Genomic DNA, 14,982 nt, shown 5'->3' on the forward strand with positions numbered 1-14,982 from the left:
ATATCCATTTCTCTTTCATGGAGAGAAAGTGCTTCTCCATTTGCTGCTCTAGTATGTGAGCTATTTTTACCCGGCTCTTTTACTTCCTATATTTGATAAAACAAAGATATTTATATTTCTAATGGATTTCAATGTAAAGCATCCATATAGTATTAAGCAAGACTGATCTTAACCAATGAAGTAGTTTAATTAGCTTATTTCAAAGGGAACACTGTATAATAATTTTGAGCAATAGTAATTATAACTTAGATTGCATTAAAATGCATTTTTGGTCATTTATGAAAGACGTCTCTCACAAAATATTCAGATTAGAAGATTCAGATTAAACCAGATTTATATATATATATATATGTATATATATATATACATATATATATATACACATATATATATATAAAACTATAAATATATATGTAGAACTATGAACACATATATTTATACATATATAAGTGCATATATGTATAAACATTTACACATATATAAATATATATATATAGTTTATAGGCCTTATATCATAAAAAATTCAGAAAACCATCTAAGGTGATTCTACTTTTATGATATTATCAGACACATAGTGTCTATGAAGAAAAAAATAAAAGAAGGACGTTTGTGAACTCCTAACTTCCCTATTGTTGCCCAGTGTTCCGTGTTCACTATCAAAATTTAAGAGCTCAAAAATATTTTTTCCAGGTTTCTTAACAGAGTATTTCTATTTGCAGGTTAATCAAGCCCATTGGTATAAAAGTCTCTTCAGAAATAATTTGGTATATGCCTCAACATTTGAGAGAATACTAGAAACATAGCTTCCTGTACTTATGGAAAATTTCACAAACCTGCATTTTTAGATCTATTGATTATTATAGTTACAGTTTTTCTCTGTCTCATAGGAACTGATGTCCTATTCTTTGATATATAATCTTGATTTCACTCAATATCTGAAGGTATGTTCATCAATGAGAGGTGAATGTTTGATATCTGGCTATAATCACACTTTGGGGCGGAATCACATAATGATTCACTCATTGAATCTACTACTTATACAAATGTATGGTTAATGCTTATATGATAAAATGTTTGAGAAACCAGAAGGTACATCAATATATGTAAATGCTCTTTTAGCTCCAGATTTCTTAAACCTGTGATATAGCACAGAATATTGTTGAATATCGTTTTATTTTTTAATTTTAGGCTAACCTAAGTGTATCTTGTCAAAAAGAATATGTACACCTCAACTCTAAGTTGTTTATGTATATTTTATATTGAGTTATTGTAACATTTCTCAAAGTAAAAAAAAAGATAAATTTATAACAAAATTCGAGTTAAAATAACTTGAGGGAGCCTAAGAAAAATATATCTGTGAATCTAGAGATGAAAGCAAGCTCAAGCTATGAGCAGCTTGTGTTTATAGAAAAAAAGTCATACCACAAATCATGACTCTTTTTCCTTTCTGTAAATTTAAATACAGTGGATGAAGTAGAACTTATAAAGTCAACTTTGTAATTCAATAACAAGACCTCATTAACAAATCTTTACTTGAAAAATTAATTCAAACTGGCTGGAATATACAACATTTTATGTCTTACATTAGGTAAATTATTGGTAATAACAGGAAATAAGAATGACAACATTTCCATAAGATGCATTTATTTTTGGTTATGGCCACTGACAGATGAAATTGTAGTTCAGAATTTACTTAATGTCATCATGAAAAAATCTGAGCATGATAAGAAGAAACATATTCTTGCATTCATATATGCATATCTAATAATATATTGTATCACAATCACAAATATTTCCACATTTAACTCTCCTCTCCCTAACACACAAAGTGGCCCCATACAGTACTCTGAGATTACTGAAATTAATCTGCCATATCCTGGGTCTTCCCTTTTTCAGCTTACCCTCCTAGGTATTACCTTCAGCCCCACCTGTCCTTCCTAAACTATACCTCTTCACAGCAGCTAAATGTTAGGTGAAAGTTTCTGATGGAAGTTGAAAGCTACATGGCTTTTATGATGGAAAAAAGGAAACAGCATTTCCCAAAGAGCATTCCATGAGAAGTTAATAAGTATGCTAAAAACAAAATGTGCCCCAAAGAAAATCAGATTGGAAAATTTCTTATTAAGCAAAATTTAAGATGTTTCTTTACTAAAGAATGCATAATAGTCTTTTATACGCTAAAGTGAATTCTGATCTCAAAGAGATGTATGTAGCAGGCAATGTTAACAGATTCATTTCACCATAGACCTTTCTGTTTTTCAATTAAGCCCCTCTTATCACATTCAGGAACTATTGTTCCCATGGAAGCAATAAAACCCAGTTTTGAGACTGCTAAAGGAAAGGGGAAAGTGTTATGTGGGATTTTAATAACAGCCTTTTGGTAAAGATGGGTATTTTGCACAAGGAGGGCAGATACAGATGCCCTACAATCATATCAACACACTGATCATTCTGAGTGATGTATATGAAGTATCCATTCAACAGAGGGAGCAATAAGTGACAGCAAATCAGGCAAGGCAGGAAAGTAGGGCCAGGGCAGGGTGAGGCAAAATTTAAGGAGGTATGTACTTGCACGTCTTGGAAAGTGAGTATCTCTTTAAATTTTGAGTTGAGGCACCTCACTCTCCTCACCCTAGCTTGGGCCCTTCAGAAAAGATGGACCATCTCTCCTCATGCTTGTAGAAGAATTTTGTCTACCAAACCCCAGAACTCTTTTCTATTACTGTATTACGATACTCTGTAATTAAATTTAAAAATAAATTATGGCTATAGTAAATGCTCTTTGAAATATTTTCAAGAAATAGAGAGGTATATAAAATAAAAAGTGAGGTTCTCTCAACCCCATAGTTCTACTAGGTACTAGCCAAGAGAACTGAAAACATATGTTCACTCACAAACTTGTATATGAGTGTTCACCCACAAACTTGTATATGAGTGTTCATTACATTATGCTTATTAGCCAAAATGTAGAAACAAACCAAATACTGAATGAATGAATAAACAAAGTGTGGTACATTCATACAATGGAATAGTATCCACCCTAAAAAGGAATGAAGTTCTGATACATCCTGTATGGATGAATCTTGAAAACATAGGCCAAGAGAAAGAAGGCAGACACAAAAGGTCACATACTGTATGACTCTATTTATATGAAATGTCCACAGTAGGAAAATCCATAGAGGCAGAAAGTAGATTAGTGGTTGCCAGGTAATAGTGGAAGGAGGAAGTATGGAATTTCTTGTGGAGGTGATGGGAATGCTCTATACTAGACAGTGGAGATGGTTGTAGAACATTGTCAACATACTAAAACCCACTGAATTGTATGCTTTCAAATGCTGAAGTGTATGATATGTGAAATATTGTTCAATAATAAATTTTTTAAAGCTAAAATGAGTGAAGGTATGATCACTTTCCCTTATGTAGCCAGAATTTATAGTGTACCTACTACGTGCAGGGCACATCTGTAAATGTTTTACTTCATTAACTCATTTAATCCTTGAAACCACCCAATGAAACATCTTTTAAAGATAAGGAAGTTGAGGCATCAAGCAGGTTAAAAAATTTGCCCAAAGCCCTGTAGCTAGGAAGGGACAGAGCTGGGCTTACAAAACCAGGCAGTCTAGCTTCAAAGCTCACATTGCACACTAATTACTAGGAGCAATGACCATTAAAAATTGGGGTATATACTTCTAGGCACACACATGCATATGTATGTGTGTCGATAGATAACAAGTACATGGGACTATACATACTAGAGGTCAGCAAACTATAGCCCATAGACCAAATCAGGCCCACCATCTGTTTATACATAATCCATGAGCTAAGAATGGAAGAATGGATTTTATATTTTTAAATGGTTGAGAAAGAAGGAATGAAAAAAGAAGAGTATCATTTCATGACACACAAAAAGCATATAAAATTCAAATTTTAGTATCAATAGAAATTTTACTGGGACACCGCCAGCTCATTTATTTTTTTGTCTGTGATGGGCTTCTACACTACAAAAGCAGAGTTGAGAGGTGGCAACAGACAGTGTGACCCCCGCAAAGCATTAAATATTCCTATCAGGCCATTTACAGAAAAATTTCACTGACCCTTGGATTATACCATACAAGATACTCTAAAACTTAGGTCACTAAACATTATATCATGTTCAACCTCCCAGACTTCTTAATTTCATTAAATGGCTGCAAAATTAAAATGCACCTGAAAGTATTAAATCTTCCCCCTATTGATGAAAAGGGCATATTCTTTATCAAATTTCTCTCCAAATGGTTGGATTAATTTATTTACCTCCTAATGTGAAAACGACTTATATTTTGGTGGCCTAAGTACCTGGTCTTTGGGAAGTTTCGTGCCTGTCTCACCTGAATGCAGGCTCTTTTCACAGTTGCTCAATAGTCACCTAACAAAGATGTTGAGTTCTGAGCTGTTTTGGGCTGCACGGTCAGGTCAGCTTTGCACAGATTACATAGAGGGACTCATCTCTCATTCTTCTCAACAATCTTACCTTCCCTGCTTGGGCCTATTACACAGAAACTTCTTTTACAAGTAGTTAGAAAAGTGGAAGAGTAGCTGCCGCTCTTTTGTTGTCCCTCTGTAGTGGATACTGTGGTGGGCTGTCAGGTCCCTCACTATTCTGTGTTGAGATATTCATTCTCCTGTTGTTGGCAGCTCATGACCTTCAGTTGTTTCGCTTTGGGAATTGTTTTCAGCTGAACAAGGCTACCTTGCCTAATGTCATGACCTTTTGTCCAGGGGCAAATCCATCCAGTAACTGATCAGTGTGGGAATATAAAAGCCCATCCACCTTGACTTAAGGCAAGACAATTATAAAAGGCCATCCCAGATCTAGAGCTCCCTGTAGAATCCACTGAGGTTCAGTTGAACTTATTCATTGTGAGACTTCTCCTGTTCAATTCTTCTCTCATTGCACAAAGATGTTGCGCTGAGAACATTACTGCATAAATTTCCTACAACCAAAACTGCATCAGAGAGTCTGTTTCTTGGGGAAACCGACCTAAAACACTCCCAACTAACTCTTCCTAAAGGAAGAGAGATGTGATATTTGATAAGATGCCTGAGAATAGGAGAGGAAAATGAGTCCCTGTAGCTTAGCCCCTTCAACTCTCTCTTTTTGGGGCCACCCCCATGCAGGGAGGTGCATGCTCCTCCTGCTACCTTTGTAAGGTAAGTCATGCCTCAGACTATGCTTTTCTGAGGCAAATCTGACCAACCATCATCTCTTTTCACAGTAACGAGGCTCTAAACTGTTGTGACAAGGAAGATGTCTATGGGAATCTTCTCTGAAGACTAGATTTTCCCTAGGATTGGATCTCCCAAAATCTAAAATTAGCTGAGGATTCCAGGAAGTTAAATTATGGTAGTAAGCCTAATCTAAGATCTCCAATTTGGCCTGATCAATAATTATGCTAATGATTTGATCTTTATCTGCTTGATTCCTTTGTCTTTGTTTGTTCAGTTGGGTTAAAACTATGGGACAGGAAAGAATGATGATCATCATCCTAAACCCACACTGACAAAGAGGAGCACTACATACATCCAAAAGGTAAACCTTCATTCCTCAATATTAACCATTTACAGTCTAATTTAACAGTTTTAATTAATAGTCTCTTTTACCTATATAAACAGGGAGATGCTACCCCAGCAACTCTTTAGATTGGGGCAGGTCTTAGTTCAAATCCACCTTGAGCATTTGTGATTTAGGAAGCAGTTTTCAAATAGGAAAACTGAGCTGTGTCCTTATCAGTAACTGAATCAGAGAAGATCCATCTCAGATTTGGTTTAAGGATTAAAAGCAAAAATACATATGAAGTATCTCTGGCAATACCTTATATAGTGGGTATTCAATACATATTAATTCATAGCTCAGTAAGTATTAAGAACTATTATATAATATACCCATATGGGTGCTCTCTAGATTCTTCAGAGAGAACAAAAATCCCCTCTTCTACTTCCAAAAGGTAGGAGGATGACTTTTCATTCCAAAGAGATTATTTCAAGCCAAAATTCTAAACAAGTCAGTGAATCGGGGTCACACCAAAATTAACAAGTACAAAAGTAGGTAATAAGTGACAGAGAGAAACAGGGAGCAAAGGCAATCACATCCACCTTCCCCTTTATGTTATAAAATGCAAAGGTTAGATGCTATAGACTGAATGTTTGTGTCCCCGCAAAGTTCATGTTAGATCCTAACCCCCAATGTGATGGTATTAAGAGGTGAGGCCTTTGGGAGGCAATTAAGTCACGGGGTGGAGCCCTCATGAATGGGATTAGTGCCCTCATAAATGAGATCCCAGAGAACTCTCTTGTCCCTTCCACCAAGTGAGGACACACTGAAAAGACAGTATGTATGCAACAGGAAGCGGGCCCGCACCAGACATTGAATGTGTTGGCACCTTGGTCTTGGATTTCCCAGGCTCCAGAACTGTGAGAACTAAATGTTTGTTGTTTAGCCCACCCAGTGTATGGTATCCTGTTGAAGCAGCCCAAACTAAGAAGAGAATGTTCCACTTTCCTGCTAAGAGCATTGTTAACTCTGGCCACGCAGGTACCCGGAAAGCGAGAGCCTGCAGAGACTGGCTGCCAATGATGGCAGCTACCAAACTGGGGCTCTCATTAGATTTGACCCCAGGCATCAAACAACTCAAGAGTCACCTTCATACTGTTAGTATGTGGCAAAGGAAGGAGGGAAGCCTGTGGTGGTTAGCCCCATCATATTCTCTTCTCTTAGAGAGGGAGAACCAAGTCCCCGGAGAGTTTAGAAAAGCAGCTTGAACCCAGAGGCTGAGTAGGAAGCTGAAATGGGTAAGGTTAGGCAATGACCAACACTGGAAAGCTCAGCAGAGAACCAGTTAACCAAGATAAGAATGTCTCACTTATGTCAGGGTGAACGCAACTTGATGCTCAGCATTTATTACTCTGGGGATTTCTCTGCTGTGACCCAACATTCAGATGAAAGATCTTGCACACTAAGAATAAAACTAAGAAAAACTATGAAAAGAGTGAGTTTTCTCATCACAGGAAAAAATAAAGAATTAAAATTTATAAAAAAGAAAAGAGTGCGTTTCCTTAAACTTCTGGGAAGAAAATTCTAATTTGTTGCAACGTGTTCCAGGAAAAGAACCTGGGATTGGAGGTGCAGGTGGCTGCCATTGGAACGTAGATTCTGGGGATATAATCACTGACCTGATTTGTCTTCTACCTGATTTTCCTGTGATGCTTGTGATTTTGTGAACTCAGAACTATTAACGCTATTAATATGAGTAATTTGGTCCAAAAATCAAGCTCAAACATTTAACACCATGACCCTCGGAACTAGTGAATTCCAGAGAGGAGCTGAATGCTCTGTGAAGAAATATTTCCCTTACCAATTTTTTTCTAAATCTGTTGAACATAGACGTTAGAGTAATCTCAAGTCTGATGCTTTAAAACAAGAGAGAGAGAGGGAGAGGAACAGAAAGGAAGGAGAATAAGGAGGAAGAGGAAGGACAGAAGGAAGGAAAGAAGGAAAGAAGGGAGGGAGGAGGAAAATAACAAAAGGCAAATGAAGGGAAAGGAAGGGAAGGGGAAGAAAGGGAAGAGAAATCCATTCCTTTAAAATACGTTCCATAATTCTTTTTAAAGACCATGATTATATTACATGGATTATATTCCAGAAAGCAGTTTGGTTTATAAATAATAAATAAGACCTGACAAAAAAGGGAGAAGGAAAAATTACTGAAACATTCTATTTCTGAATTCTGTTAGGCATTACACATCACTGGTAGAGAGCACAGAGACACGGGAGATTTAAAGAATGTGTTTAAATCTTTGTAAATATAAGGTGCCAGAGATTCCAGTTCAAAGAAACAGATTACTAGCTTAAGAAATGGGAGAAAAGTTCTGAGACCTCTCTCACGCAGTCATACCAGTTTCTGCAGGAATGCAGGAATTCTTGAAAAATGGTTAGTTCTATAAACATATGGGCACAGCGGAACTTTCCATGGAAGAGAAAAAAAGTTTTCCAGGTATTTAAAACATCCTCCATTTTTCTGTATTTATTTCATTAATTTTTCTTCTTTTATGGAAAGGAGGAAATTGCCGGGCTCACCTGTATCAAACCCCACACTTGGCACTAAGTCCACGGTTCCGTGAAAGGCTCCGGCCCACGCTGAGGTAGCAGTGGTGACTGTAGTCGGATCTGTTTTTGTGATGTCACACGGGGGAGCGGGAATCCTGGCCGCACGCACAGACGGCATCAGCAGGGGCCCGTAGGATGGATCCAGGGCAGAGCCAGCAGAAGGGTGGTGGTGATGGTGGTGGTGGTGGTGGTGGTGGCGGTGGTGCATGTGGGGGTGGTGATGCCGCATGTACATGTCATGCATGTGGCTGTAGGACGGGCTCACCTGAGATGCCAAAGGGTAGTGCCAGGACTCGGACACGGGAGGGGGAGGGGCGGGGCCAGTCTGATGCAGCCCATGTCCTGACCAGGGGCTGGGGTCAGCGGCAGTAAAGGTGCCAGGGGGTGCAGTGACCTGGAAGTCAGGATGAACTCCCCCCAAACAGGGTGCAGATGGGGGCTGGTAAGAGCTGGTCCAAAAGGAAGTCGGGAAACTACTCCGCTGGCTTGAGAGAGCTGAGCTGTCTGAGAAGACAGAAAAATACATTATTTACATAAGATTCAGTTCTGGGATAGACTTGCCTCTACTCGTCCAATATTTTACAAGCAGGCTAATTAGTATACACTCTTTTTCTCCCCACACAGAGGTGAATAGATACCAGGTAAGCCTCTGAGTTGCCATGCCAAGTCAGTGCTCAGGGGTCCAGGTGCTGAACGAGTCCCCTGCTTTGTTTGCTTAGCTTAGGCTGTCACAGTCTAGGCTGAGGTCGGCAAGTCTGGGACTGGAAAGCTTCATTTCCTCCTGCGTGTCTTGCTGCCATCAAGTCTCAGCAGAGGTCACAGGTATACAAGTCTCAGGTAAGAAAAGCTTATGCCATAGACGTGATTCAGGTAGGTTGGAAACGATGATGTTTACCAGTTTCTTTTAAAGGAAAATACAATTTTCACCCAAACTAACCATTTTAATGCTGAAAGTAACAGATGGAAGTAAGATCACAATGATGCTTGCCAACCCCCATTTTCCATCAAGAAGAGTATGTTCCAAGCTTATTTTTTCTGTACAGGTCTGGGAGTTTCTAAACTGAAAATAATAATAGTTCACATTTAGTGTCAGTGACCAAATGCCCAATACTAGGCCAGGAGCTTTGCATGGATTTGATCTCACTGGATCCTCACTCCAACCCTATGAGGTAGTTACTGTTATTATCCCCATTTTAGAGATGTGGAAACTGAGGCAGGGAAGAAGCTCAAGAGTCACAGCTGGCAAGTGGGAGACTGGGCTTTGAAGACAGGTAGCCTGCCTGGATGGCTGGCTCTCACCATACCTGTGCCACAGGACAGCACACTTGTAAGTATAAGCTGAACATCTAGAATTTGGTGAAGATTCTGTGGAAATCATGAGTGGAGGAGATTCAACTGGGGTAACGGATTTGAGGAGATGTTTAGGGAAGGGGAAATGATATCAGAGAATAGCATTTGGAGATGAATAAGCAAGAGGGAGAACCGTCCTCGACTTTGCTTCAATTCAATTTCTCCACTCAATGGTCTTGACATATTTATATAGACGACCTACTATGTGTGAAACATGGGGTGACTAGGGATGACCGGACAGATATCACCTTTAATCACAATCTGGCAGGGGACAGATAAGTAAATAGACATGAGCAATGTAACTTGGTTTGTGCTCTCATAAGGGGAAATACAGGGAGAGGGCACTAAAGCTGCCTAAGAAAGTAATAGCCAAATAGAAAGGGTCAGGAGGGCTAGCCTTGTGAAGAGGTAGGGAAGAGTGTTTTAGGCCAGGGGTCACCCCGGGCCATGGGCCGGTAGTGGTCCGTGGCCTGTTCGGAACCAGGCCACACAGCAGGAGGTGAGCAGCGAGAGAGCCAACGAAGCTTCCTCTGTATTTACAGCTGCTGCCTATCATTTGCATTACTGCCTGAGCTCCGCCCCCTGTCAGCATTATGGTGAGTTGTATAATTATTTCATTATATATTACAATGTAATAATAATAGAAATAAAGTGCACAATAAATGTAATGCACTTGGATCATCCCGAAACCCTTCCCCCCACCCACCTCCTCTGTAGAAAAATTGTCTTCCACGAAACAGGTCCCAGGTGCCATAAAGGTTGGGGACTGCTGTTTTAGGCTAATGCAAAAGTATGTGAAAAAAAGGCCAAAAATTACACATACACACACAAATAGCATTTGATGGACAAGAAAGAGTTCAGTGGGCAGATGGTGGCAAACAGACTATGGTCTAAGAAAGACCCACATGGGTATGGTTTTATGAGCCACGCACTAAGTGTGGGCGCTGTCCTGAGGAGATCCAGTGAGCTTAAAAGGGTTTTAATCTAGGGAGCGTTACAGTCAGAACTGTGTTTAGAAAGCTCGATACCTCCAGTGAGAGCCGGGTGCCTCCAGTGCAGGGTAACTAAGCAAGCACTGGCCTGGGAGTCTGGGGGGCTCAGCCAGAAAGCTGACACCCAGCAATTACCCTGTCTCATTGTAGGACCCCAAATGATCTGTTGGCCTCTCTGTGGCTCAGTGTCTTCCAATCAAATATGAGGCATTTGAGCTCATTTAATTCCAAATATCTTCTGGCCCCATGCTTCTAACCATTCTGTGACATGTCCTATAGAGTATTTGTATCTACAGATAACGATAAGGTTGCTTAGTACATTAGTCATGCGAGTACAGTAAAATAGTATTTTTATACTGGGTTCCACACAAAAGAACCTTGCTAGATCTTTCCATGGAATGAAAGATATCCTAAGAAGTACTGTGAAATAAAAGTATTCAGAAGTCTGACATGTTCACGTTCTCACGTCATAAACTTCCAGGACATAGTTTTCTTGCCTCAGGGAAAGCTTATATAACTTGACTCAACCCCTACATATGTAATTTGATGAACGTAATTACGATTATCACCGGGTTGTTCAAACATTTCCTTTCTCTAGCTTCCCTAAAGGCTGTGGCACTAGCACTGCGAGCTTTTCCTCTCTCTCCCCATCAGCCCTACAGCAGAGCTATCAGCCACCCCATCCGTAGACAGATAGCTATTCAGTGTCTCAATTCAAGTTTCCTCCCACCCCCTGCTCAGGATCTCCATGGATCTCAAAACCCTTGAGGAAATCTAAGCGATGATGTCTTCAAGAGGCAAAGGATGAAAGGACAAACTATTCTTCCAACCTTCCAATAGTCCTGGCAAACTTTTACTTGAATGGCTTAGTTTTGTCACAATCACAATCTATCAGAAAATAGCACTTAAAGTCACTTACTGGCGTTGAGGCAAATATGTTCTATTTAAGAATGGTCTTCCTTTGACATATGAAACGTGGCTGCTAATGACAAGAAGGAAAATTGTGTAAGCTGTAGGAAGAAAATTCAATTTGCCTTAAATGATGGCCGTTCGTAGAATATTTCTATCATACCCACAGTAGAAAGCTGTTAACGTTTAAAGTTTAAAACTCATACAAAGAGTTTATAGAGGCTCCTTATGTTATACAGTGCAGCTTTGCCACCACCAATCTGCTCCTTTGTTCTCACAGATCCAATCTTTGGTGGCAAACCCTTCATTCTGCTCATAATTTGTATCTCTTGCGGGGCCAGAATCCCATTATAAAAACAGCTGAACTCAACCCACAGGTGTGTGCCAGAGACAGAGAGTTCTCTTTATTAATATCCCCCATTAAAATGTCAAAAGTACAGAGAGTATATGTCATTTCCCTGGATGCTTTCCTTTTGTTTCTTTCCATTTGTATGTCCACGGACCTAATTTTATTTTACAGATGCTTACGCATTTTGGATATGCGTGCAGAAATATGAATAATGAAAAAATTCCTTACCAAAAATATTATCCTACTTATGACATATTGTATTGTGATTAGTGAACACATTAGCATTGAAAGTAGAAATCTATTCTAAAAAATGCACCCCATAGAGGCTGAACAAAGCTTTAAAATGCCCCAGGGAAAAATCAAATTAGAAGCAACTTAATATTTTCCCAGTCGGTATGTCTCCTGAGATTAACATAAAGTTTGCAGAGATCTATGCAGCCCTTTTCAAAAATAATGTTGCAGTCTACAAGTAAATGAAACTATATTGAACAGAATATGTTTATGGACAAGTGTACATTTCAAAACCACTATCTGGTATCTTGATTGTTAAAAAAGAAATTCTTGATACAAAGAAACAGATGATATTCTTTGTTTCATGCCTGGGAATCAGTGTGCTTATTTCATATGTGTGTAAATTTTTTCATTACAGGACTCTTTGCTTACAAGTATTTAATCACAGCCACATTTTTTGGATGAAAAAGCTTATGAAAAACTGCACACGCTATTTCCATGCAATATTACTTTTTAGCAATTCAGAACTATGCGATATTCACACTCTGTGGTGACTTTGGGCTCAATGATACTGGATATTTGGATGACATTAACACTGAGTCTAACATGTACAAAAAGTCTAAATATACTTTGGTTCAGTTTACATTTGGGATTAAAGAATATTACACATGCATACACACCCTTATTTCTAAACAACAACAAAAAAAGAAAAAGAAAAAAAGAAATTGTCCCATACAACCCACCCAAAGCATACCCAGTAATCTCACTGGTATGGTTTTTAGCAGAAATATGTCTTAGAGACATAAAAGACTTTAACATGGAACATCAAGTGGTTCTTTCAATTTCACAGTAGCTGGGATACTTTTTACATTAAACTTCAATGTCTCTGAAAAACAACCTAAGGGCAAACATTTTATGCAAGAGAAAATTCAACATATAATTTTAAAAAATAAATATTTTGTTACCTAATTTTGAAAAAGAAATGAAAACTATATTAAAAGGAAAAATGGGACCATAAAATGTTGTAGAACCTCTAACTTAAGTCATCTTAAAAATCTCCAGAAAACATATTGTTAGAATAAATACTGATTGGAAACATCCATGTTAAAAGATAATATTTACCTTTTTATTAACCTCAGTGAAAAAAAATGCTACTCCATTCTCAACCTAGAGGGCCCTCGCTCTAATTTTAATTCCCTTCCTCTTGTTCTGCTTCCCATAAAAATAAATCATTGGGTCAGAGGTGAAATGATACGTGTTCCAGTGTTTTCTGTCACTCAGGCATTAAGCATTACCATTATATCAAAAGACTGCCCTCCAGGTATTTTGTTCTAGAGTTGCTCAAAAATGGGCCTTGTGACTCTAAAGTGAGAGTTTCAAGGGGTGCTGTCAGATGCCCTACTCCTTGGAGGCAGGACAATGAGATAAACCAGGCCTCAATTTCCTCCCACGTGTTTGTTCTAAGCTTCCCAGCAGCGATTACTTCCAGTGCCTCTTAGAGATGCCGCCCAACTCTCTCTGTCCCTGTCTCAGTCGGCCCAGGAGATAGGCCCTCTCTCCCCTTCCTCCTCTTTGCTAAGTTTAATGCTCATTTTGAGAGGGCTTTCTTATGAGAATGTTGCTCCAAGAAGACAGATATAGATCAGTCATGCAGAAAACATTTACTTTGCAACTACAACAAGAAAAAGTATATCAAGTTTACCACTCAGCATAGTTTTTAAGCCAGTGACATATTTGTCTATGTCTCGACTTAACTACTCACTTTCCCTACACACACACACACACACACACACACACTTTCTGTAATAACACTTAAGCACTGAGGTCAGTGAATAGACATATTTGAAGCCAATGCTTCTATTGGATGGGATAAGGAGACAGTCAGATTCATTAGGTTTTCTTAACTGAGAAGCCCTATTCAATCCATGAGGAGATATAATGGGAGAAGAGGTAGTCGTTGTGATGTCATGTCAAATAAAGTACAAATATTTCCTGTCAACTGTTTGCCTCAAAGCTGCAAAACGTCTAAAGAGGACTTTCCTAACTCCATCAAGATACAGACGCAACGTATGACCGTTGTTCCATCATTAGCTGACACTCTATCATTTGCCTAAAGATTTACTGTGGAAATACATTCTGCAACCAAACATAATTCAGTTTTAAATTCCTTTGAAGTACTGTAGCACTCGTGTAGCACTGTGAAAACCTCATGCCATAAATTAGACCCTTTAATTTAATACAGCTGGTCAGCAGCTCCTCCTAAAGTATTATTGCCACGGCCATCAACATTGTCAATAGCCTTGAGTACTTAGTATGTCCAAAACACTGTGTTTTTGCCAGGAATACAAACTTCCAGAAAACAGTATTTCTGAATAAAGATCCAAGGTTGGTTTTCTATGTGCCAAATGAGTGGAAACTTACTTAAGGAAGAGAGAAAAGGCATCTGACCTTCAGTCAGTGCCTTGCATCAAGCCCTATGCCAAATAATTCATATATATTATCAAAATATCTTTACAACAACCCTAGGAGATGGGTATTAATCAACACATATTATAGTTGAAGTTAATCTCAGAGAGACTTTGAGAATTAATCAAAGATAACATTGCAACCAGGCAGTAATAAGGTCCAAACTTGAACCCAAAACAAACATAATCCAACCAAAGACCGCATTATGCAAAGCTGTGTTGCTTTGGCAATTAATACAATATTTCCAGCAACTCTCTTAACTAGACATGGGAATCTCAATTTATTATACTTCTCTTTAACATATTCAATAGTTGCTAAGTCCTTAATTACATTTTGTGGATTTCATATGAATCTTATCCAACTTATGTATACTTAACTAAGAACACTAATTCACAACTAGAAACAACTATGGCAAAGTTTTATTCACGAGTAGAAAGTAAATAATACATTTCAAATCATAGAACTTCACAGAAAAAAAGATTTCAACAACCACTTAATTCAAACCCCTTATTTTATAAATAAGAAAACTGTACCCAAAGATT

The 14,982-nt window shown here is 38.5% G+C and overlaps 1 protein-coding gene across 4 annotated transcripts in view; it reads right to left on the bottom strand.

Annotated features, from left to right (window-relative positions):
- The window catches only part of VGLL3 (vestigial like family member 3), a 47,806-nt gene that overhangs the window by 17,681 nt on the left and 15,143 nt on the right, over positions 1 to 14,982 (bottom strand). For all 4 annotated transcript variants that reach the window (XM_082392445.1, XM_082392447.1, XM_082392444.1 and 1 more), the window contains exon 3: positions 8,114 to 8,647. In XM_082392445.1, coding sequence (XP_082248571.1) covers positions 8,114 to 8,647 — 534 coding nt within the window. The remainder of the gene's footprint in view (positions 1 to 8,113; positions 8,648 to 14,982) is intronic.

The sequence above is a fragment of the Balaenoptera borealis genome, assembly GCF_965194805.1.
Source record: "Balaenoptera borealis genome assembly, chromosome: 5".
NCBI classification, from domain to species: domain Eukaryota; kingdom Metazoa; phylum Chordata; class Mammalia; order Artiodactyla; family Balaenopteridae; genus Balaenoptera; species Balaenoptera borealis.